Raw genomic sequence first — 25,163 nt, forward strand, 5'->3', positions numbered from 1 at the left:
AACAAACAGAGTTCATTTAAAATTCATCTATATTAAGTTTTGAGCAGGGCCCATTATGCTAAGCTGTACACGAATTACAATTAAATTTAAACCTGCACAAGTTATTTCTAATATTTTATAAATTAAACTTAATTTAATCCCCAACATTGGGTATGGAGAACATTTGGGGGAATCTGATACTTTTTTTAACAAAGGATGATAAATAAAGCTCTACTTCGATGATGTAAAGAGAAAATGAAAAAAGAGCCTAAAAGCTAAAGCACTAGTGGGGCCATGAAGGGTGCAAGCCCTCATGAAGTGTTCTGTGTCTGAGCTCCAGAGTCTCTATTGCTTTTTGGCACTAAGCTCCTGAATCAGAAGTTACTCAAACCTGGGTATCCAGGGCATCTAGCACAGATATCCTAAGTGTAGCTTTTTGTCCTTGTGTGAGTATTTTGTTGTTGTTGTTAAAAAAGTGTGTGCTTTACCTCTGGTTAGACTCTTGAGAAAACACCAAAAAGTGATTTTTTTGTTTCTCACAGGCAATTTTTGAGTGTTTCTGCAGTGCCATCTTTGTAAAGATAGAAGTTTTGTAGGACAACTGACAGGTATTTTCAGTTAAATATTCCAGTAATGTAAAATTAGGGTCCGTGCACTAGTTCAGAACTAGCTGAAAAGCGCAATTACACAAGTCTTTCAGATGTACAGTAGACTGTCAAGCAGAAGCTTTTATTCGGCTGCTTCACCACAGCTCAATAAATAAAAAAAATTTAGTAACAAAGGCCTGAACAGCGCAAGCACCTGGCCAATAACCACGGCTCGATGGGGAACAGGGGCCTGTGTTTTCAGTGCGGGATCCCAGGAATCAGGAGGAGATAAAGGTCTCCTCAAGGGGCAATGGGAGCAGAGAGGGAGCAAGAGACACACAGTCTGTTCTAATAGTGAGGAATAGGAGACTCTGAAGACTGTTGGGCCTGCAGCCTAATGCAGGTCATCCTAAAAGTGTTTTAAAGAGTGGTACCTCAGGCAAAGAACTGGAGAATGGAGAAGACGAGGTGGCAGCCATGGGTTGCTGCTCGTCTTGAAGCTCCAGGGCTGAGAGGGAAGACAAGAACCTTATCCCCATGTCCTTCTTTTCCTTCATTTACTACTGTTGTTTTAGAAACGTGGACTCCTAAAGCACCACCATCTCCTTTTGGAGTCAAACTAAGCAGTTTCTGGCCGCAAACAGGTTGTGGCTGGCCCGGGCAGCAGAGGGGACCATTGCTGGTCACCTGGAGCTCTGTCCATGGGTTTGGGGGGAAGCAGTGTCTTCCAGACAGAATCCAGCCACAGTGATGAGAGAAGCAGAAGGTTTCTGGAACACGCACCCACGTATGCATATGCTCATGTCATCATATGCTTACATCTGCATACGTATATGCATATATTGCAGATATGTAGATGTAATTGCATATGCATATAATATATATGTACAACCCCCTTCGTGTTTTAAGCAGGAGGGGTAGGGAGGGAGGGAGACAGAGAGATCCTGAGAGACAGAGGGGAAACTTAGGGAGAGTTGTAGGCAGAAGTTCTAGTCTCTGACTCAGCAGAAGCCAGTTTGGGACCCAACAGGAACCAAATGCTCCAAGGGGACAGGAGCTGCTCTAAACAGGCCAAAGAATGATGAAACCCCACAGCAAAGCGATCCAGGAGGAGATGCAGAAAGGCCAGGCTCCCCAGCTGGCTGTACAGGGAGATAAGCATTGCTCAAGTGTACTGCAGGGACAGAGTTTGCCTCCCGAGTCAGAGGGAAATAATGAAAAGAACGTGGGGGAATGGCAGAGCTGCTGATTTTGTGATGAATAATGTATGTGTCAATGGAAAGTTATTGAAGAAAAATATAAAATTCAGTTATCCTGAAAAAAATCTGTTAAATCCATGCTCTCTTTTGTTAAACACATTTATTGACTTCCTGTAGGTATGAATTAGGAGCAGCTTTGTTCATTGGATGGGCTGGAGCTTCACTCTGCATAATTGGTGGCAGTATATTCTGCTTCTCAATAGCTGAAAACAGTAATTCTCCAAGGTAAAACACAAGTTGTACATACTGAAAGAAATCAATACCAGTGCATTTGTACCCCCTGTATGTATGCGGTTTGATTACTGTTCCAAAACATTTTATAGTGAGATTCAGAAAGAGATTGTGTGGATAAAAGAAAATAAGGGGATTGAAGGATAATTTAATTAAGAAAAACTATTGACTCAGAGCAAATACTCATGTTATATATTCTGCATAAATTTACTACCACTGGAAAACAGTGCATTCACTGATGTAGGAAAAGTGGTTCGGTCACTTTATAGGTGTGAATAGACAAGTTTCTTTAATCCCAAATCATCAGATCAAAAGCGAAAGAGGTGAAGGACAGCAGTGGTGGCAGTGGGACCTCCAGCAGCAGAAAAGGAGTAATAATGAAGAGGCACAGCTGGAGGGAGGAACTGTTCACCTAGGATCTGCCACAGCCCAAGTATTTCACGATTCTGCCCTGATTTACGTAGCTGGAAACAAGGGATATATGTTTATATAAAAGTGAATTGCAATGTCAAACTAGAATGGAACCACACAGAGAAGGAATGTGCCCCCTCCCCTGAAATTTGTAGGTAGTTTCCTCTGCATTTCTTCTAGCTTTATTACCATAATGCCTGGATGCAAAGACCTTACCTGTCTGTGGGATGAGCTGTAAATACTTGTATTTTCTTTTCAGGAGAGGATATGCGTATAATGGAGCCACATCTGTGATATCTTCTCGTACAAAGGTCCACAACAGTGTCCCAGACAAAACCCCACCAAAGCACTTTGACAAGAACGCTTATGTTTAGTTGCACTGTTGGAAGACTCAAAGCATTTTAAAAATGATTTTGTACGTTTCATTCAGAGTGATTCCCCCCCATTCCCAACTTCAATGTACTTACCACTAAGACAATGACTTTTAAAAATATTAACTTGCAGCTTTTTACATACTGATGTAAATTTTATTATGTAATATTTTAAGATTGATGTTGGTATTGTAAAGTTTATACCTGGAAATCACGAGCTGATGTTGCATTCTTGAAAAAAAATAAATGAGGTATTTACTAATTCAGTTTGTCATGTCAGTTGCCTATGGGAATGGCATCACACATATCATATTGAGATATTGCAATAATCTCTGACTTGGGTTCAGTGCTGGACAAAACAACCCTAATCTGTACATCTGTACTGGTTAATAGGCAGAATATTTCACCACTTAGTGGTGACAGAATTGCAGAGTGCATTGTAACTGCAGCACCAAGACAGGTGGGAGTGTATTCACAGGGTGGAAGAGCGTGCAGCTTGGCCACAGGAATAAGAAGGTTGCAAATAAGTGTGGGATTTGGGTAAGCCGGAGTAGGTACTGATAGTAGTCTGGGCCAGTTGTTAACAAAACCCATTGCTGGTGAGGGTCTTGCCCGGCCTATGCAGAACTTGCCCACGTGTGACCACCAGCCTTCTGTGCACATGGCAGGAGAGCAGAGGTTGGGTGAGGCTGCAGCCTGCGGGGAGTGGAGGGGGGGGCGGGGAGGAGGGCACAGCAAAGCTCAGAGACAGCGCCTTTGATCTGCATTTGCTTTGTACCACTGAACTCCTGCCCTGCTTCAGCACTCAGCCCTGCTCGTGACAAGACACTTCCAGGGGGTTGTCTTCATTCCCTCCTGCTTGACACCTTTGGCTCTAGAATGGCTTGAAGCCACTGGGTTACAAAAGAGAAGGAAAACCCCAAGCAATGCCAGCTGTCTGCTCTGCCAGTGGCATGCCTGAAGGCATGACCAAATAAAAGCAGGCAATACTAAACAGCACAATTTTAGATAATCCCAACTGAGTTACAACAGTTCAAAAATTCAGCTAGTATTTTTTTTGTCTGACCACAGAAATGTGATGACTTTTGAAGGAATATTTGCACAAGTCAATAAATGAAAAGAGAGATTAACCACAGAATGCTTTCTAGACTCAATCCCTAAAATCAGACACAAACTCAGGTTTGCTATGAGGTTTGAACAGATGGACCTTTGGAGTTTCAATAAAAATTGGTTATTTTGGGACAACAGTGTAAATATAAAAAAATGAACAGTCCTAATTAATAATGACACTATGACAGAAAAGGTTTTGTATTTTTTTAGACACCATCTAAATTACACCAGAACTGCAAAGTCATTCAAGGTTTTTTTTACTTTGTTTAAGTTGAAACACTACTGTGTTTTTTTAAGAAGGCAGCCAATATGGACAAAACAGAAATACCAAAGTACTTCTGCAATGGCAGGTCAGTGATTTTCTCACTGCAACTTGACATTTTTTTTCCAATTTCTGTGCTTTTATGTTCACAAAGACTCAACTTCAATACAAAAAAACCCAACTAAACCAACTTCCCAAATAGGAGGCATTTAATAATAATTAGCTTTATAGCTGAGGCTTTTTTCTTTTCATTTGGTGTTTATTGTAAACCATGGTAGAAACTTAAATGTTTAATACATGGACACATTTTCTTTAAAATGTTCACAATTTTATATAAAGTTTATGATAAAATACATGAAAATATGCATTAAAAATTGTATAAAGTAATATTCTGCAGTATATTCTGTTCATTGGCTAACAGGCTTTCTAGCAAGACAAGTTTCAATCTTTAATGTAAACATTAGAGGCAAAATCTTCACCTCAGTGAAATGAAAGAGACTTCCACCACTGAATTCATGAGTGTGCTGGTTTTGGCTTGGGTAGAGTTAATTTTCCTCACTGTGGCTAGTATAGGACTTTGTCTTGGATTTGTGCTGGACACAGTGTTGATAATACAGAGGTGTTTTTGTTATTGCCAAGCAGAGCTCACACAGAGCCAAGGCCTTTTCTGTTTCTCATACTGCCACGCTGGCAAGGAAGTTGGGGGTGCATGGGAGGTTGGGAGGAAACATGGCTGGGACAGGTGACCCCAAATGACCAAAGGAATATTCCATACCATATGACATCACACTCAGTATATAAAGTGGGGGGAAGGAGGAGGAAGAGGGAGGACATTTGGAGTGATGGCGTTTGTGTTCCCAAGTCACCACTATGTGTGATGGGGCCCTGCCCTCCTAGAGATGACTGAACACATGCCTGTCCGTGGGAAGACGTGAATTAATTCCTTGTTTTGCTTTGCTTGTGTGCATAGCTTTGCTTTTCCTGTTAAACTGTCTTTATCTCAGCCCATGAGTTCTCTCAATTTTACTCTTCCAGCTCTCTCCCTGATCCCACTGGTGGGAGAGCGAGCGAGTGGCTGCTGGAGCTTGGCCGCTGGCTGGGGTTGAACCACCACAATGAGAAAGAAGAATTACTCTCAATTTCCAAATAGACATGGCCAGTATATTTCAGTATTCTTTTTCAGATTCAGACTGAAAGACAGGAGAGCTCTGTAAACAGTATTCCTTGTTATTACATGACCCATGAGAAAAATTAATAGGAAATACTTGATGTTTTCAACTGCATTTTCAACCCCAGCAGAACCCAAAAGTAGGGCCTCCCATCAGGAATGGAACACTTATATATCTGAAGAATCACTCCAGTCTGTTACAGTCACTAAGCTGCTTTTTAACGTGCTTGTATTATCAGCTTCATGAAGGCCTGTTAAAACAAACAGATAAAAAAATTAACAATTATTAATTTTAAAAATTAATAATTATTAATACTCTTTTGGGGGTATTTTTACTTTGTATTTATCTGAGAGATAAAATGACATGCTATGTGAGCAAACACCCATGGACTTCAGGAAGTCCCAAATTTCAACCAGTGAGGAAATGACAAATGTTGATAAAATGAAGGCTGTTTCGGTCAAAGAATACAATGCACAGTAAAAACAGGTAGTGTCAACATTACTTTCCCTTCAAAAATAACCCTGAGTCTCTTTATGTAACTGACACAGCTTTACATATATTGAAATGTTAGAGTTAGAAACTACTATAGAAGTTCTTTGTAAGATTCAGGCTTTTATTATAGCAGTAGTTCAAATATTAATCTCAGCCTGGTAGGTCACTTAGACATCTTGAACAAACCTGAAATTTTGTTATTATTATTCTCAAGACAAAATAAGAAAGTCGCCCTCCTCCCTTAAATTTGTGAAGAACAAAAAAATCCTGGATTATTACTTTTTAATATAAGGTTGAAGTCTGATAATACTATATGCTTTAAAATCTCAAATTCAAATTTATTGGCATCTCTGTATATTCATGTGTGTGTGGTTTACATATAACTAAGTATCATAAATATATGACATTTAGATGTCATAAAACCAAGCACACAGTTTTTCTTACTTGTTCATTTCTTACAAAACACCATCTACTGAATTACAACGTGTAATACACTGTACTTAAATTCTCCTCTAGGTGTGTCAGTCACTTAAGGCTTAGTATGAATATGTTACCTTCCTCCTTTGGTACACTTTTCTTCGGAAGACCCCATGCATGTACCACTGATGCAGCACTGGACTCATTTTTCTGAACTGTCAGTGCCTTCTGACCTCTATCATCTTTCATCAATAAAATGTCTTCCTCTATCGATGATATATCCCAATCATCTTCATCAGCTTCTGTGAACTAACAGGAAAAAGAAAAAACATGCCTTTTTCCTCTGTCTGTTCAACTTTGTCCTGAGATTTTCCATAAACTCAACAAGGTGAAAATGCCAAAGAAAATGTCCTGGCACATGGCCTTTATGACATCTATCACAACAGTTTTAAAATCCACGTAGATTCAATTACCTAAATGATACTAATTCACTGTTACAGTTCCAAAGTTAAAACTGGTTTGTTTTTTTTGAAGTCAGGAACTGCAACATTAAAAGTTCTTCCAGTTTTATAGCTGGCAGAAACCTCTGTTTTCAGGTATTACATGCGTAACTTGAAAAAGGATTATCTTTTCTGGAATATTAGCTATTCCAATGGCATGAAAGTCCTTTAAGCATTAGAATGTATATTACTTATAGGATAATAAAGATATGACATGTTACCACACAAGGTGGCATTTTATAAGCATTCTGTAGTCACGCCAGGAAAAAATATTGCAAAAAAGGCTGTTTCAATTTAAACCAATTTATTTAAAGAGAAAATTAAATAATGAAAATTAAAAAAACACACAATCCTCAAATGTAAAATATACATTCCTCTGAAGACTCACTGTCAGCATGTACAAGCATATTTTAATTAAGTGGTGGATTTGCATAATGAGTTCACAAAATGAGAGTCAGTCAAACAGATGAACTTGAAGGCATTGAGTCCATGGTCCTTCTTACCTCATATGCCTGAGAACTAAGTATCTTCATTCAGATTTAGAAAGAAGAGTTACAGCATTTCCCTATCTGTCAATCAGATGTAGTTCAATGGATTTGAGCCATTATTAGAGAGCTTAACTGTGGAAAGTGAATAATGGTTTCTCACAAAGCTAAAACTAGTTCACTGGAATCTCCCAATGTTATAGAAAGGATACAGAAGGTGCTTCTATTGCACAGAAGGAAGGTTCAGATGCTATTAGAAAACAATGTAAGGTATGTACATGCTAGAGAAAAATCAACAAATATGAACGTGTCGTATGTCTCGAAAGAAGGGAAGAGACTGCAGTAATGCTTTATCTTGCAACATATTTTCATTTTAACATTGCAAACTGTTTTTCAAAAACTGACAGATCTGTTCAGTGTGCTGTATTATTAACATACCAGGATTCAACATTGTGCTATTTCAAATAATCTGCATTTGGAGGGTGTGGTAATGGGAAAGTCAGAGTCACACATGTTGAAAAAAGCTGAACAAAGTTTCCTCAAACATTCACAAAGTACAAAACCCAGAGAAAAATGTCAATTTCAAACAGAATTCAGTTTTGATTGAGTGTAAATACAGCACCAATCAAAACTGCTAAGCAGTTTTATTAACTCAATGAATTATTCCATAGAAATACCATAATCCATATGATGTCTGGTACAGGTGAACTCAGGTAATACAGCTTTGTATAAGCACAAAATTAATTTTCTCTACAATGTTTCATTTTGAGAATGACCATTAGCAGCTGTAAGCATTTGAGCTATTAGTACTGAAGCTAATAAAGCATTCTGGATTTTCAGAGAGAACATCATTCCAATGGTTTCTTGTGCTTATGTCTCTTTGAAAACCCCAGATAAGATTTAAAGAATTGACTTGAACTATACATTACATTTAAACATATCAATATGGACATGAATATATGCCTGTTCATATATAATTACCAAAGAATACAAGATGGTGTGTTCTTCTGTAAAGAATCCAGAAACAAAGTAGCAATGCCTGCCCTACGTCCATAAACTCATTTTGAACTCATCATGTCCATACAGGAAAACACACCACTGTGTTAATACATCAGGGACACAATGTATTTTAAATGTATTACAGCAAAAATATTTTTCATAAAATCATGGAATGATTTGGGTTGGAAGGGACCTCAAAGATCACCAAGTCGAATGATGGGCAGGGACACCTTCCACTAGACCAGATTGCTCAAAGCCCCATCCAACCTGCTCTTGAACATTTCCAGGGATGGGGCATCCACAGCTTCTCTGGGGAACTTGTTCCAGTGTTTCGTCATTCTCAAAGTAAAGAATTTCTTCCTAAAACCTAATCTAAACCTACCCTTTTTTCATTACAGGGTAATTTTCTGTCCAGAAGGATCTGTTCTGTGATCTTTCTGAGCACAGAAATGAATCTGACTGGTCAATAGTTCCCAGGGTCCTCCTTTTTGCTCTTTTTAAAAATGGGTCTGACGTTTTCCTTTTTTTCTGTCAGGGACTTCACCCAACTGCCATGACTTTTCAATTATCATAGAGAGTGGCCTGGTGACTACATCAGCCAATTTCCTTAGGACCCTGGGAAGCATCTCATCAGGTCCCATGGATTTATATAAGTTCAGTCTCCTCTGGTGGTCTCAAACCTATTTTCTATCGCAATGGGAGGGACTTCATTCCCAGAGTCCTTACCTTGAGATTCAGGGGATTGATAGATGTGGGAAGAGGGCTTATCAAGGAAAACTACAAGATCTCTAAAACATAGATTTTAAGGCTTATTTTGCTCTTGAAGCCCAAATTCCTTAACACAGTTGGCCACTGTTGACAGATCTTTAAAAAATGTAACATCCATCAAAACAACATACTAGGAAAGCAAGTAAAGAAGGTCTCTCTGTGCTGTTAGAATAGAAGATAAGAGTGATACCAATTGCACCCAAACTTTAGGCTAGTTGTAGTAATCCAAACCAGTCGTGGTATAAGCTAAATAAGTAGTGTGGATGAAGTCACTTGCCACAGATCCCTTGCTAGCACTTTCCTATATACCAGTGCAGATGTACCCAAAAAGACTACTTAGCTGTAATTCCAAAACTGTCTTTGAGAATTAAGTTCTTTGCTGCATCAAGATGATTTCAGCATGAAAAAAAAGAGTAACATATACATACATAGCTCAATTACTTAATGTAATAATAATTAATATTAAAAGTGATACCTTTGGTTCTTTCACTTCTTCTTTCTTAATAAATGCCTGTGCAACATTTATTCCTCCAGCTGGTTTGTTCTTATTTCCATGGTTAGAAAGACTCTCTCCAACTTGTTTGGTCAGTTTTTGGATAACTGTTTCTAAAGTTCAGAAAAAATTATATAGATGGTTTCCATTCACAAGGGAAGGACTTTACTGTACACCCTCTAGAAATCTTCCACAAAGTAAAAATAAGCAAAAGAAGTCACTCTGAGACAGGGATTGTCTCTTTTTTTCTGCATTTATACAGGAGAGCATAATACACATCTCTAAGTCCTACATTAATAGAAACGCATTAGCAAAAACATGAAGTGTACACCTATATATACATACACTCAAGACTAGACAGTCTGCCTTCATTATGTTTTCTAATACAGAAATATTATCATGAAATGCAAAATCATGCACAGCTGTTACAATACCCATACACAAAAGTAGTGAAAAACCTTTTAAAGTTTTGGAAGGTGTTCCAGTTTCTTCAGTTTCATTTTTCTCCATCCCATCCATATCATTTTTGCCAGAAACCTTCTGAAAAGCATGGGCTTTGCTGCTTGTTGGCTTGGACTGCTTTTGCAACATTTTTGGTGATGCGTAAGACTGTTTAATGTCATCTTCATCGGCTTCTTCCTCTGAACTGAATGGTGGTGTTCTAAGCAAAAACACATGCAACATGAGGACTTACTAGGTTTCAGTGACTGCATCACTACATACGTATTTACCTTCCTTGTATTTTCCTTTCCAATAACATGTGCATTATTTTTAATGCGAAAAAACCAAGAATCTCCCCTAAATTCTAACTATAAAAAAACCCACCCTATTTAAAAGAAATCACACTGCTAAGTAAATTCAGGAAGTTATCACAAAACCATCTCTTATACAGACATGACTCTTTCCATTTATGCAACCATCTTTACAAAACAAGAGACCAGTATATATAACAAATCTTGCCAGGCAAACACAAATAGGCCTTCATGGATCAGCAGGTAAAGCAAATTTCAGGGTCAAGGAATCTGCACCACAGAAAGTCTGTTCTGACATCAGTTAGATGAAAATAATATAGGAATTTTTCAGTGCAGGAAATTGCATAGTAATGTATTCAGTGTGGAAGGAATATGGAATATTGTGTTTAATTTTGGTTGTAGTATGAAAACAATAAACTGAAAAAATTAGGTTAACAAAGCCTCTAAATGCCTTTAAGTGGATCGAAAAAGCAACTAAAAAAGAAACCAAAGGAAGTTTTTATTGATCTTACTGAGTGTCTCTTTCTCTGGATCACAACAAAGACCACAGCTGCTAAAAGGAAAACATGCTACCTTTCAGGGATTATAATAAAACACTCAAATGGAGTAATACTTTAAACCAAAATATGAAATATGCAGCCCAGAAAGTGTTCATGATTTTAGCTTAATATTAACTTTTGTGTGGCAAATGTGAATATTCAGTCACCAAAAAAGTCTTCTTCAAAAAAACAAGGGAACAAAACATACGTGATGCTAGGTGTCTTCGCGGAAACTCCACTTCCAAGAATCTTCCTGGATCTAAAATAACAAGACAAGTTATTTCAAGACTGACAGTCAATTAAGCAAGCATAAAGTTTATACAGAAGTTATCTGAACTCTTTGCCCAATTCTTGTAGCTGGGGAAATGTTCGCACCAGCCACAAAACCCCAAACCTATAGGACTGTTACCTAAGGTAACACGACCTGAGTACTCTTAGAATGGCATCTCTTACTTTGGTGTAGACGTGTACTCAGTGAAGACCGTTCTTTGTCCAGGTGTGCGGACAGCTGGTGAAGACCGTTTTACTGTTTTTTGTGGTGTGGCAGGTAAGGAAGTTCCCAATTGACTGAATTTCTGTTTATCTACAAGGAAAATTATCTATCTCATTCTTAGAAACAATGTCCAGTATTTTTTATATTTAATTTCTACAATTAAAGATGTCTGCTGCAGACTACAGTTTTACAAAAATAAAAAGAAAAAAAGTAATTCTTTTCTTCAAAGCAGTCCTGAGCTACCATGTGCTGAGTTAAAGAGTGCAGCAATTTGGCAGAAAATAAACCCCCTTGCTTTCCAGGTGGTCCTCGGAGATCAGATGCCTCTTGGTAAGAATCACGTGAACCAGGTGTTTTGACCCAGGAAATTAAGCTTGTGATTGCAAGTGTATTGTCAGTGCTATAAGCAGCAACTCTGCAGTTAATGTATATATATCACTGGCCATCCAAAGGAACTGCATATGTTGCATATAATAAACTGTTCTATTCGTGAACTCAAATGGCTCTTTTGAATGTGACCAGACCTATACTTAACAGATTGTTCCTGCACTCAGCCTCAGGCCTATAGTTACGCTTTTGCAACAAGATGATGCAGTAACAGGTGCTGAAGATCCCACAGAGGTTATGTATGCACCAGAAAATGTGAGGAATGGGTTAATAGCCTTAGGCTTAAACATTTCTATATCCAAATGTCAATGGCCTGAAGGAGGTTAAGTTCCTCAGAGTCTGGTGAGTTAAAGGAACTGTTTCTGACACTCTGGAACAAAAATAGACCATGGGCAGAATCTGTCTAGTGTGAAAGAATTACAGTAGTTAATGGGAACTTTAGGATATTGGTGCAAACAATAATATTGCCCATCCCTTATACAATTTGCTCAAAAAGGGAGAATCATGGGAGTGGACTGAGCAACACACGAGGCTGTTCCAATAGCTCAGTCCTACACACCCCAGTGACCCTACTATAGCAGAATGGGGTTCTGTTGAGAACATGGTACTTACTGCAACCTGTTTCAAACAGGCCCTGATGAACCGAAGAGATTCAGCTTGACTACATTTAAAGAGACAGAAGAGAGATATTTTGAGTTTGAAAATGGACTTATTAGTTCAAGCAGTTAAATAAGTTGAGTCACTAATGGGTAACACGTCCGGACAAACCGCGATGAGACTTGTATTGTTTTCCCTTTCCAGGAATGATACCAGGAATGATGTCAGCACACCTTCACTGAACATCACATCTAAGGACTGCTTATCCTTCTTGTAGGAGCAATTATTACCATCATGAACCAAATCTGGTTCACACATCAGCAAACTTGACCTCACTTCTTTTATCTATGCTAATCAATATGGTAACTATAGTACATTCTGCACCACACATGCTTCTAACTTGTGAAATTTACTGTGGCAGCAAATATAAGGGAAGGAGATGAGGGCACTTTGCCCACTGAAATTAGAAAAGTAACCTGAAATAAAGTCACTGAATTTGAAAGGGAATTTCAATTCTAGTGGCATCTAATCAATTTTACTTACGATCTCATTAAGAAGACAGCCACAGCTTTTGTCTTAACAATAGATGATGCTTCAGTATATACTATATATGAAATCATTGTATTGGGATTAAATCACAACAGCACTGTAGTCTATGCATCGGAACCCAGAGTAGGGGCCTGAGAGATCAGAAATAAATGGCAAACCACTGATGTCAATGCGTGAGTTGTATGGAAATAACAAGGACTTACTTGTGAAAGTAACACCATCAAAGCCCAAGACATTGTCTTGACACAGAGCAGAATGTCTGTCATTTTGAGATACATCCCAATGATATTTCCAAGACAATAATTGTATATATTGGAAGAGGATATGTATAAGAATGCTTTGTGATTGTGTATTTGTAGATGACATTACTGTAGATGCATGTAATTGTTCAAATATTTGTCTTTGCAATTCTGTTAGAATTACAGGATTTGACTTTAATTATTCAGCTCCTGTAATGTCTTACCAACTGTTACAACCAAACTACACACTAATTTAAGATTTGTTGCCTGTACCTATTGGAATGAACATTATCTTAGTGAAGAGATTGCTACGACATGATTTACAATGACTGTTAACATGAACCTGAGAAAACAGCTGAAAGACTGATCTCTACCCATCATAATGCAAAAGAAATACATAGTGTCTTGGAATCTGTGAAGATGAATAGCACCAGAGGGGAGACCCCCTTTTCAGATGGTCATGCACCGCTACAGGAATTTTCAATAGGCTACTTCATCCTTTTGTTATTAATACTGACTCTAATATGTTTTGCTTTAACAATATTCATGTATGTAAAAATCTGGCTAATATCCATCTGAAACACCTAAGGTCTGGGTGTGGTGTAATGAAAGGTGTGGGGGGAGAGGTACAAGCAATTGCCCTACAGAGACACCCCAAAAATCAATTATATACAGGTGTGATAGGGGCACCAAATTGAAGGCGTGAGTGTAGTCAGCTAGTGGATAATGTAGGAATGAGCCCTACAGCCATGAGATATGTGATGAAGGGACTTGCATGAGATATGCCATGAGATGTGTGGCTAAGGGATTACCGTGGACATGATGGCATGCCAAGATGATAGGTTATCAGGCAGAGCTGGACGACCCTTAGTGCTGCAATCAGCCAGGTGGCAGAGGGATTGATGCTAAGGTGTCACAGTTGGGGAATCTGTGATTGCAAAATGAGACTAGACTTACAGTGTGTGACTTACACAGTGCACCACACTATTGGTGCATCTGGGAACACAGCCAGACCTAAAGTGCTGAATTGGCTATAATCAGAAATTAAGCCCAGACATACCCAGTCCTTCTGATCTCTGAGGACCAGCTGGAAATCAAGGGGGTTTATTTTCTGCCAAATTGCTACACTCTTAACACACCACCATCTATGCTGCCAACACAGGAGCTAAGGTATTTGCAGTTAAACACAATGTCAAGAACCCTTTAAAGAAAACAGTTTAGTTGGTCATAACTATATAGAATATTTATATGAAAAAACAGGAAAACAGCTATACACAAATGTTGCTAAATAAAAGCTTAAATAGCAGTTCTAAAATGTAAGATAATGAATAAAACCCAAAAAACATTGTAACCTTCCCAAGGAGACTGAAGACACGAAACAGGTCTATTAGAAGATGATGATTTCTCTTCAACCCTAAAGCTAACTTGGCGCTCGAGATGCTCTCGAATTCGGTGCATGGCAGGCTGTTGCTTCTCTTTGCATTCTCTAGCATATTCAATAGCACGCAACACTTTATTTAAGCGATCATTTGGTATGCCGCGAACACCCTAAGGAAACAAATCGTACTGTAAACACAGGGGCTATTATTTCTGGGATTTATATTCTACAACCATATACGCTCTATTACACTTCAGATATGACAAAGCTTGTAGAGAAATCACAGAAGTTGTTAACGCTGCTCACAAGTGCAGCCATATCCTCCGCAGCTGTAATTTGATGGCCATCCTCTCAGGTTAGTGGTTAAGGAATTACACTTATATAAAACATGGAAATTTAGCTTTGGATTTTATAGGTTGAGGACTGTGATACAAGAGTCAAAGAGAATAGGAAAAAAAAGTGGGACAAAGATCACCCTTCTTTTAAATAATTCAAAATGATCTTACTGCTTTAATTCCCAAGGATTCCAGCTTCTCCTCCAGGGCTTGCTCCAAAACAACTCGTAATTCTTTAGTTAAAGAAGGATCAGTCTTCAGAGCACTTATCAAATAGTAGTTACTTCTTCGTGGTTTACAATCACTTTTCTCAGTTTCTGAAACAAGAATGGAAGAGACGTTTAAGAGACGTTTGAAAAATCCACAGTACATGACACAATTAAAAATTGCACTGAAGCATGCACTCTTTAGAAACACCATATGTGCACTTTTTATCTTCATGGAGTTGTATTATTTTTAATATCTTGGGCTAGCTTCCAAAAGTCAGCTCACTCGCCATCTATACCTCAGCACCTTGTTCTCACCATTACCGGTATCTTTTATTGTTCTTCTTACAGAATCATTGTAAAGATATATACCTGAATATTTAGCAACAAAGATCTTTACTTTTAGCACTGTACTTGAAAACTTCTGATAAAGACTGTCGTCCAATAATTAAGTTCTCTAAAAGTGGTATTTCAAATATAAGCTACCAGGAATAAGAAGAGGAATACAACAAACTTTTTCTCAAGAAAAGCTTCGAGCAACACTATGTTCTCTGATAAAAATCACCTACTGAAATCAAGTATTTTTAAGGTTGCAACACTTTTAAAACTCTTGGTAAAGACAAAACCTTAGTCTGGGGCAGACCTTTTCACAGAAAATACATGATGGATAATAATTGAGGACCAAGTTCAGTGTTGTGTTTTCTTCCACGCAAGTCTCTGACATCATACATACTTAAAAGCAGACAAAGTTTCTCTCTTCCCCTTGCTTTAAGTGTCAATAATGACAAGAGCTCTTATGCAACAAATAAAGAATCATATAGACACATTCTTCCACCTAAATTAAAGACTGACATTTAATTTAGGCCAAAGTATTAGAGGGTCACACAGGGGAGTAAGAAGCAAAACACACCCATTTGAAACCTGTCTATAAAAGTGTCTCTGGCAAAACAAAATTTTACTGAATTCCACTTAAATAAATGAAACAATCATCTGTGGAACCATGATTGCTGTTGCTGTCTGGCAAAGGGTATAAACACCTCATGAAAGCGCGCCGTAAACCACACTCCCAATTCCTCTGAAATAAAGGGTAAATCTTGGACAGGAGCTTGTCTCTTTCCAGACTCTTTACCTTACAGGGTGGCAGAGTGATCTGCCAGCCAACAGACAAAAACATAAATGAAGGAGTAATTCCATTATTTCAGAAAAAATGTGCCACTTTTCTTATTTTTAAACAATGAGAGCTTAAAAAGCAGTTCCACTTACTTTTTTTTTTTTTTTTAAGGGAAAGATAAGCACCCTGAAGAAGACACAAAAAAGCCTCAAGATACACAAATGATATTTAGGCAGTTTTGAGGAACTGGCTTCTGATGGACCCTGGAAAGAACTGTACGTTATGAAAAGAGAGGCCAGCTACCATACTAACAGATCTGTGTCGAAGAGGACATAATCAGGCTGAAACCTCATCTGGTTGGAAACTGTGTGGACAACGCAGTCCCTGATAGAGATGGGATTAAAAGTGATTTGTCTGGAGAGCTGAGTCCCAGAAGAGGCTAACCACTGGTCTCGAGGAAACACAGGGCTATCAGACTATCCCCAGTCAGGACAAGACGCATTATGCAGTACAAAATCCTCCCAGAAAGCCATATATGAGACATTTTAAACTGGAAGGCTCCCAGGAGCCTTTTGAAAATCCTGTCCCTTTCAGATGTTAATCCTTAAAATAAAATAGATACATTTAAAATAATTTTTAAATTCCTAATTACTACAAACTAATATGGGTAACAAGACTATCCAGCATTATCCTAATTAATGACAATATTAATTCTTGCCAATTAACTCAAGTCAAATCTTCTTTGCCAGAGAAATTACTTAAGGAACTGTTTTCTTATTCGTTTTTGAACACCTAAATACTAGATTCAACAACTTTGAAGACAAGGGACCTTAAGTCTGGTCCATGTCTCAGCTCCTACATAATCCTAGAAAATAATGTTCTGAGTCAAGAGTTTTCACACTCACCCTTACAAATGACTGTCATCATAACAAAAAAAATCCTGGTCTGTCTTTTCAGACTGCATTCTTTCTTTCTCTTTCCTGCACTGCAGGCCATGCCTTTAGGCACAGCAGAAGAATCAAAGACAATCCATCAAGAGAGAAGATGGCAAGCAAGAGAAATAGCAGAAAGAACGGCAAAAATGTAAGTAGTCTTTATTTCAGGTTGTTCAGAGTCACTGGATTTTCCCTGGGGAAACCTCTCTATGCACAGATCTATTCAAACAACAATCTTGTTTTCAAAACAGCATTGTTCCTTCAAAATTTAAGCTCACTGTCTGTAAGGTTCAAGATTGATTTTGATTTTTGCACACAGAATAGGTTTTTATGTTATTCAGCTATTTGGTGTTTCACCTAAAGTACTGTTAGCTGCCTTCAAAAGAATACCATGCAGGATGAACCAGTGCTTTCTGTTCTGTCATTGTAAATGTGGCCTTCTCCAAGTTCTCCTCAGATGAGGAAGAACAGCTGCGAGTGCTGGCCTATGTAATTTCATCACAACCCTGGCTGAAGCTGTGGCTGCTTATGAGCAGGTGCAACTTAGATTACTTGGAAAAGTATCTGTGGTACATTTATGAAAGCTGGCAGCTTCAACCTCCACCACCAACTTCCTTTTACCTGAACTCTTTATCCTCTTATGCCGAGTTTAAAAAGGAAGTGAGCACATGGCAATAGTGTTATCACCAAAAATTTCCCAGTAAGAGGCTATTCCCCATCAAACATTTTTGCTCTGCTTAGTTCAAGTGCCTTTGGACATATGGAATGCGCCTGCTCTAAAGAAGTTAGCCAGATTTTCATAAAAACATTGAACTTGGATAAGGACTGTAATATTTACAAGCACCAACAGCAAACAGGAGACTGACACAAAAAACGTTCCCACCCAAACCACACAAACATATTGAAATACAATGAAAAATACTGTCGATATCAAATGATATTTTTTATTTCAAGAAACACATGCCACTATATTTTGAGCTGTATCAATCATTACCTTTTTCCTCTTCTGAAAGCTCTTCTATGGGTTCCAGCATATGCACCAAGTGTGCCTGCTCTAATAACAAGGAAGAACAGGAACACCAGACAAAAACGACAGAAGAAGGTCAAGGTCTGGAGTGGGAAAGTCAGGCAAAAACTTTCTTGATTGCTGACAACCTGCTTAACAATCACAAACCCAATGCAACGTGAGTCTTCACTGCCTTGGAGGTGCATTTTTGCAGAGGAGACCCTAATACAGTAGTTGTCCAAACACAGGTGTATCGTGTCATCTCAGATGTATCAGAGCTTTACACCATCATTGCAGTGACTGATATATCACAAAACCACAGAAAACCCCATACCTGTCTGGAATGGCACCCAGAGGCCAGGTGGGATATTTTTAGACATCTACAGTGTCAGGGCCACCCAGGATTACATAAATCAATATTGTTGTTCATTTCTCATAAGAATGAATTTTTTTTAATTTATTTTAAAATATTGCATGTAATTTGATACTAGAAGTTTAAAAAAGATCAGTGAAATAGACATAGAAATCCTAAAAAATATATGGAAAAATATATTAACTCATTATTCCAGAGAAATATGAAGAACTGAGTCCATACGTGCAAAACAGAGATTTTTTATATATATATATATATAGATGATGATTTGCAATAAAACCAATTAAAAAAATCTTCAATTACTCCGATTTAGTAAGATTCAGTAGTATTACATGCTTTAAAGAAATCTTGAAATGTCCTCTGCTGAAAACAGCTTCCTAAACACACTGAAATTATCATTCTGTGGGCTGTCAGGTAAAATTTGCTTTACAAAAATGAAGTTTATTACAGTTTATTTACAACTTTATAAACTTCAGATATAAGACACTTGAAAATTATTATATGTAGACGAATAAATATTCGGGCTTTTAAAATGTTAATATTCACTTTCTAGAAATTAATTTATATCAATGGAAACTAGAACTTGAATGTCTTCTAGGGTTTACCATAAAAACAGATATGCGAACTGTACTTTCAGCATTCAACTACAGACATTATAGGAGAAAACAATTTATTATTCAATATTTTGAGCCAACATGCATTTGCCCCATCTTTCACAAGACACCTCTTGCACTATAAATCGTAGTTATGCTGTATGGGTAGAAGGGGAGGGAGGAAGTGATGCTGCAGTGAAGATGCTCTTCAGCACTTCTTGTACAATCAGGTACAAACATGGATGTACTGCAGTAGGTAATCACAATGAAACGGCGAGCACTTGGAGCTAAGTGACACTCACTGCCACATCTCCACAATGTTTGCCATGTAAAGGCGACTAAAACTGGTGGTATAAATTCTTGGGTATGGTAACAGCTCTCTCCACGCTTTCCATACCTGTGGTGATATTCAGCCTCTCACCTGCTTTTCCAAGCCAGTTATCAAACTCCCACAGAAGTTCACTCCCACAGAACTTAAACTAAACAAGAAGTTCTAAGAAAATCCCTCTTATATCATCACAAGATGTTAACAAGATGCAAATACCAATATATCTTAGGGAAACACTTAAAAGCAAAACTCTGAGAGACAAATAGGCTTTGGGGGTCTTTCAGTCTCTAAGGCTGTAAAATCTACCAGTGACCAGAGCATTCCTGGGCACTGGAACATGATCTTCCACACTAGTGCTCCTGGCACTGCTGCCCTGCACCAACTAAGGTTCTCCAAAACAACATTCAGACACAGTTTGGGATCATTCCCAACAGCTTTAAGTGCATCTGTTTTGGAGGACAAAGCTTGAAGTACAGATGAAATGTTCTGGGGGGATTTATTTTAGCTGCATGGGCACCAAGGCCTCTGAGTTTCTTGGCTGGACCTACCAGTCAGTAAGACAGTTGCTGTGTAATCAGATTTAATCTATACTTGTTTTACCTTTACTTTACTCAAATGAAATCTGCTTAAAGGGGCTGACTCATTTCCACACGAGGCCTTGCCAAGTAACTTAATGTAACAGGAAAAGCCCAGTGCCCAGAACTCAGACCTGAAAAGAGTCTGCTGATCTGGCATAAAGGTACACGCTTTTCTTTCTCAGTGTATCAGAAACAAAAGAAATTAAAAATCAGTAAAAGAACAGCTACAAGAACAAACCCAAAATACATTACTGTTATGTGTATTGTTGTTCATTGCATGATAACAGAGGAGATCAAAGGCTAAGACATGAGGGAGTGCAACGTCTGAAAACATCAACTTCCCTGACATAAGCAGGCCTTTTCTTTCTCTTTACTAAGATATTTATTAAACATCATATTGGAATCAAATGTGAGAAAAAGTATCTTGGTTCACTGTTACTCTGGTTTATAGACAGGTGTGGAGATGACCGCCCTAAGGAGCCCTCTCCTTATTTTACTAGAGATGTGCTTCTTCTAGCCATCTGATCAGACCCGTCAGCTCTTAGTGCACATCCTTGAAATCAGCAGCATCCAAATATTACCAAGCTTATTTTTAGGAATCACAAGTCTGACTACCCAACTAGACTTCAAATCTGTACACAGCTGTTTTTGCAAACTTCAAACTGAAACACTGCTGATGCAGACTACAGTCCTAAATACTCTGAATTATTGTAACCTCCTCTAGTTCATCTGACTTTTTTGTCCAACATCTCACCAAGACCCAATCCAATGTTAGCCCTAAGCAAGTAATCACTACAGCTTCTGACTTAAGCAGAGCCTGTTGCCTTCCTATCAATTATCAGCCCTAAACCTAGTTCACCTGACCCCACCATTTACTCTACATCAACAACCTCAATGTCAGACCTCACTGGCCAGGATCTAACTCCTGGCTTTCATCCAAGCCTGAGTGTTGAACCTAGACTGCTTAACTTCCTTTTGGACTCACACTTAGAAATAAATTACTTTCCCCTAGTCCCTTCTCAATTCCTCACTCCAGCTGAACACTCAAACTGTCCTTGCCTTACTGGAAGTGGATCCCAGGAGGCTGAAGCCAGGCAAGAGGCATGTTACCTGGTTTGGACTACAGAGCTACTGGTAGAACTGGGGATTACATCAGTCTTGTAGTTCAAATGCAACCTTATTTATACTTTGTTCACTGACACAATTTGAATCCTGTCTCTCATCTCCAGCCCTTTCTTGGTTATAAAATAAATTTAAACTTTATACTTAAAACGTATTCTGTCAGGCTCTGCCACTGCTATCTGGCTTAACTGATCCTTCTTAACTTGACCATGTCTGTCTAATGCTAACCCTAACCCAAGCTCAGTGGCAAAAACTTGGTTCAGCAACAACCAGATATTTCTGAGTGATAAAACCCCTTTGCAGATCCTGACATAAATAAACTTATTCTGCTGTGATCGACCACCTTAACTGCAAACCTAATTCATCTGGTCCTCCTCAACAGTCCCACACCTGACCCTAACCAAAGACCATTACTGCTAAACCCTATACCTGGCTCAGTGGCAAACTCTAAACACATCCTCTCTGTATGTCATCAGCCAGACTCAGTCCCAAATCAAACCCTACCTTTATCCTCAGAAGAACAATTCCTGTCAGGCTCCGGCTTGAACCTAACTCAAAGCCAGCTTCCAACACCATTCTTAGTGCTGGCTGGCCACACTCATCTCACTGGCCTGAATCCAGCCATATTAATACTAGTCATCATTAAGGCCAGCAGCCTTAAGATGAACTCCACAATGATGTGTCTGTCGTCCCACATCTCCCAGACTATCTATTCTGCCAGCATATGTGTGGAGACATAGATGAGATGTATCAAAACAACAGGATGCCTTAATTTCTTCAGTGGCTAACTGCACTACTGAAAAATTATGTGCCCAACGTACCTTGAAAAATAATTAAATAGCTGTTTTAAAGAATATTTGAAGATGATTTCTATGCATGTGGAATAGGAAAATATATTTAACAATAATGAAGAATTCAGGTTGTGTATATTTCATGCATATCATACATTATGTGTCTGTTCTTATCTACTTGTTTAAAAAAACCCCAATATTCTGGCACTATTTTGGAAAAGCAGTCTTCTGGCCAACATTTAAAGGAGAAATCCCGTCTATTTATGCTGACATATGAAATGCTGAAGAACTTTTAGTCTCAACAGAAGTATTACAATTATCTATGGTGTAGTGTCATCTACAGTAAGCACTTTGGACTTGCAATATGAAATCCCTGGATATAATGTAAAATTTGTTATAAATTACTTCTCTTTTTAAAGATGTAAGGAATGTAAGCCATGGCTATGCTCACTGTATACTCCTTTAATTTATACTCAAATTTCACATCCAAAGAGCCGCCAGACTTAATCTGTGAGACCTGTAATTTGGACCGTCATTTTTAATTAGTGCACTTCATGTATTTTTCTCCTAACTAATCAATGGGAAACCATATACTGCATATAAGCAGCATAAATATTAATTTTAAATCAATATTCTGAAATATAATAAATTTCTTACACTTACCTGAGGCCTCTAAGTTAGGAGCCTAGTCATCTCAGACTCCTTCTACAGACATCGAAGAGACACAGGCAACTTCAAAGAGCAATTCAGATACTAGTTCAGCTGAACCAAACTCTGAAGGTGCTCCTTTTCTGTTTACTGTCTAGGAAGAGTAAGTACTTTGACTAAATTTTCCTCAGATGCTTCAGCTATGTCCCTGGTGATAGCTAGGCCTTGGTCCACACCATGTTTGAAGACTAAGACATAGGTTTTAATGGACAGTCTCATTAGTAGCTTTGCTTTTTTAACTACTGTCTTCAATTCCACCTAATATTGACCTAACAAAGATTAAATGTTGAACAAGTACCAACATTTCAAGAGTAATATAGGAGCCAAAGCCTAATTTAAAAATATTATTTTAAAAAATTAATCATTATTAATCTGTTGACTTTTTGTGAGACCGAAGTAATCTTTGAAAATAAGACCTAAGTTACATTTGCACAAAACCTACAACTAGCTCAGAAATGGACAGAAGAATGGTCTGCCAGGATGGCATTCAAGGCACTCTACTAGCTCTCACAAGAAATCAGGAACGTTAGCACAAAAACACCAGGCTAGCACAGCTATTCTACTACTTTACACCTAAGATATCTCATCTGGGTATCTTTTCATACCACAGATTGAAGATGTGCAGAACAAATATTAGCATGCAAAAAGCTTTGGAGCAGCTTTGAAAAGTGTACTGAAGTTCATCACAGAGCCTTTTCCAGAATTTATTTTCTTTCAAACAGAAAAAAAAAGAAGGAAGATATTCCATATGAAGGCAATTGTTTGGTAGGAAAAGTACAGCTCTTGTGATTTCCAGATGACCTGTGCTAAAGAAATTTATCTATAGAAGTTGCCAGGAAATGGTTTCATTTTCATGAGAGCATGAAATGCAGCAATCTTAATTCAGTATGTAAGTCAATCTCAACTCCTTGAGGTGCCCTGTAAATTTTGGGAAAGACACTATAACTTCTGCTAACCTTTACATCCAGAAATTAGGTAAGGCAAGTTTAAGGAAAATCCAGAAGGGGAGAAAAGGGACAGAGAGAGAAACCTGCAGAGATAAATAAAATAATAATCAGCAAAGGAATCTGAAAGGAACACCTTCTTTGAGGTTTCATAATAAACTGATATTGAATCTTTTGCATATCAATGGCAGGAACTGCATTTTCTATCTTGAGAAGTTTCACAAGATGTCACAAACTTCATATTTGGAGCAGCAAGAAATCATGAAAGATTTGAATGAGCTGATTTAAATTGTCAGAGTACAGAAAATATTAATGTTCACAGGACTGTTTTCGTCCTCAGTACAAATGAAAGTAAATGCACTAATAAAGTTATGCTTGATAAGCTTGGTGGGTAAGTTCTCAGCAGTCATCATCTTCATAAAACTTGTTTCTTAAATTCAGGGCAATAACTAAGCTAGTTGCTGTGAGATCTCTTAAAGAGAATCAGCACTACTGTGTTGGTGCAATGAGGCTGGTTTGAATGACAAAGAATTAGATTGTTTAAAATGCTTTTACTAATTCTCTATACTTAATGTATCATTACTTTTCTCCACACAACATTTCATCCATATAGTTTAACTTAAAAAGCTTCAAGCAGTGAACTGCTAACCTTGCATAGCTTAAAAAGGAATCTCTGTATTATTCAAATAATGTTACCATATAATTATTAGCAATAATATAATCTATTTTCCTTTACTTAGTAATTCTTGTCACAACAACTATTTTGAAATCAGCACTACATCAGTTTTTCATTCCTCATCAAGTTATTGAAAGCTTGATGTATACTGCCCCTTCTCCCCATATGCCTTTTCAGAACTTTTTGTTTTTGTCGAAAACGAAAAGTTCTCTACATTTTTCATAGACAAATTTCATTTAGTCTCCCTTTGACATTGGTTTTAAAACTAAGAGAAATAATAAGAAAAACCTGTTATTTAATTATAATTCAAACTAATGAACTGTTTTTAAACATTTTATTTGCCCAAGATTCTTCATTATTTTTCTACTTAAAATGAAAATAAAGAATTAACTGATTGCAGAATATTGGTATACTAACAATACCCTCCATTATTTTGCATGCTGATTAAAAAAAGAAAACTATTTTCACAAAGTACAAAACAATGTAAATGTAAATCCCTTCTCCCCCTTCTAAATGATACTACAGTGTCACAAGTATAACAAGCATGACAAAATACATAAATAATGACCTACATGTAAGCACAGATATACTCTGGAAGAACCTGGACAGGATAACTGCCTGTTTTGATTATTTCTTCTGTATTTTTACTCCTTGCCATTTGAAATTACATGGAAAACACAGTATTTCAAGACTTCTAAACAAACATCTCTACATTTCCCTATGCAAATTCCAGTAGATGCATATACCTATCCAGTATATGTATATATCAGATAAGCATATTTTCCATAAGAAAACATATATTTTTTTGGCAGTAAGTTTCATATACCTTAATATGCTTCAATATTACATGCATGCTAGGAAATATTCTCAAATTATTTTCATTTGTTTTTCATTTATTCTTTTCAATAGTGCATCCTTTTAATTACTTCATAGGAATTCTCAACACGGACATACTGCAAAGCCATTCAAATTATTTTCTTTCAATATAAC

The 25,163-nt window shown here is 37.7% G+C and overlaps 2 protein-coding genes across 6 annotated transcripts in view; one reads left to right on the plus strand and one right to left on the minus strand.

The window, feature by feature from the left end:
• The window catches only part of CLDN10 (claudin 10), a 58,930-nt gene extending 55,830 nt beyond the window's left edge, over nucleotides 1–3,100 (plus strand). For 2 of the 3 annotated variants that reach the window (XM_064646026.1, XM_064646025.1), the window contains exons 4-5: nucleotides 1,943–2,050; nucleotides 2,727–3,100. In XM_064646026.1, the coding sequence (XP_064502096.1) occupies nucleotides 1,943–2,050; nucleotides 2,727–2,841 (223 nt within the window). In that variant the 3' untranslated portion in view covers nucleotides 2,842–3,100. The remainder of the gene's footprint in view (nucleotides 1–1,942; nucleotides 2,051–2,726) is intronic. The other variant, XM_064646027.1, reaches the window with a different exon arrangement.
• Nucleotides 3,101–5,349: 2,249 nt separating this feature from the next.
• Nucleotides 5,350–25,163, minus strand: part of DZIP1 (DAZ interacting zinc finger protein 1) — a 41,743-nt gene continuing 21,929 nt past the window's right edge. For 2 of the 3 annotated variants that reach the window (XM_064646019.1, XM_064646020.1), the window contains 9 exons: nucleotides 18,049–18,108; nucleotides 14,974–15,119; nucleotides 14,442–14,637; nucleotides 11,278–11,407; nucleotides 11,033–11,083; nucleotides 9,992–10,194; nucleotides 9,516–9,646; nucleotides 6,426–6,597; nucleotides 5,350–5,629 (listed from right to left, as the gene is read on the minus strand). In XM_064646019.1, coding sequence (XP_064502089.1) covers nucleotides 5,547–5,629; nucleotides 6,426–6,597; nucleotides 9,516–9,646; nucleotides 9,992–10,194; nucleotides 11,033–11,083; nucleotides 11,278–11,407; nucleotides 14,442–14,637; nucleotides 14,974–15,119; nucleotides 18,049–18,108 — 1,172 coding nt within the window. In that variant the 3' untranslated portion in view covers nucleotides 5,350–5,546. The remainder of the gene's footprint in view (nucleotides 5,630–6,425; nucleotides 6,598–9,515; nucleotides 9,647–9,991; nucleotides 10,195–11,032; nucleotides 11,084–11,277; nucleotides 11,408–14,441; nucleotides 14,638–14,973; nucleotides 15,120–18,048; nucleotides 18,109–25,163) is intronic. The other variant, XM_064646021.1, reaches the window with a different exon arrangement.

The sequence above is a fragment of the Pseudopipra pipra genome, chromosome 2, assembly GCF_036250125.1.
Source record: "Pseudopipra pipra isolate bDixPip1 chromosome 2, bDixPip1.hap1, whole genome shotgun sequence".
Taxonomy (NCBI): Eukaryota; Metazoa; Chordata; class Aves; order Passeriformes; family Pipridae; genus Pseudopipra; species Pseudopipra pipra.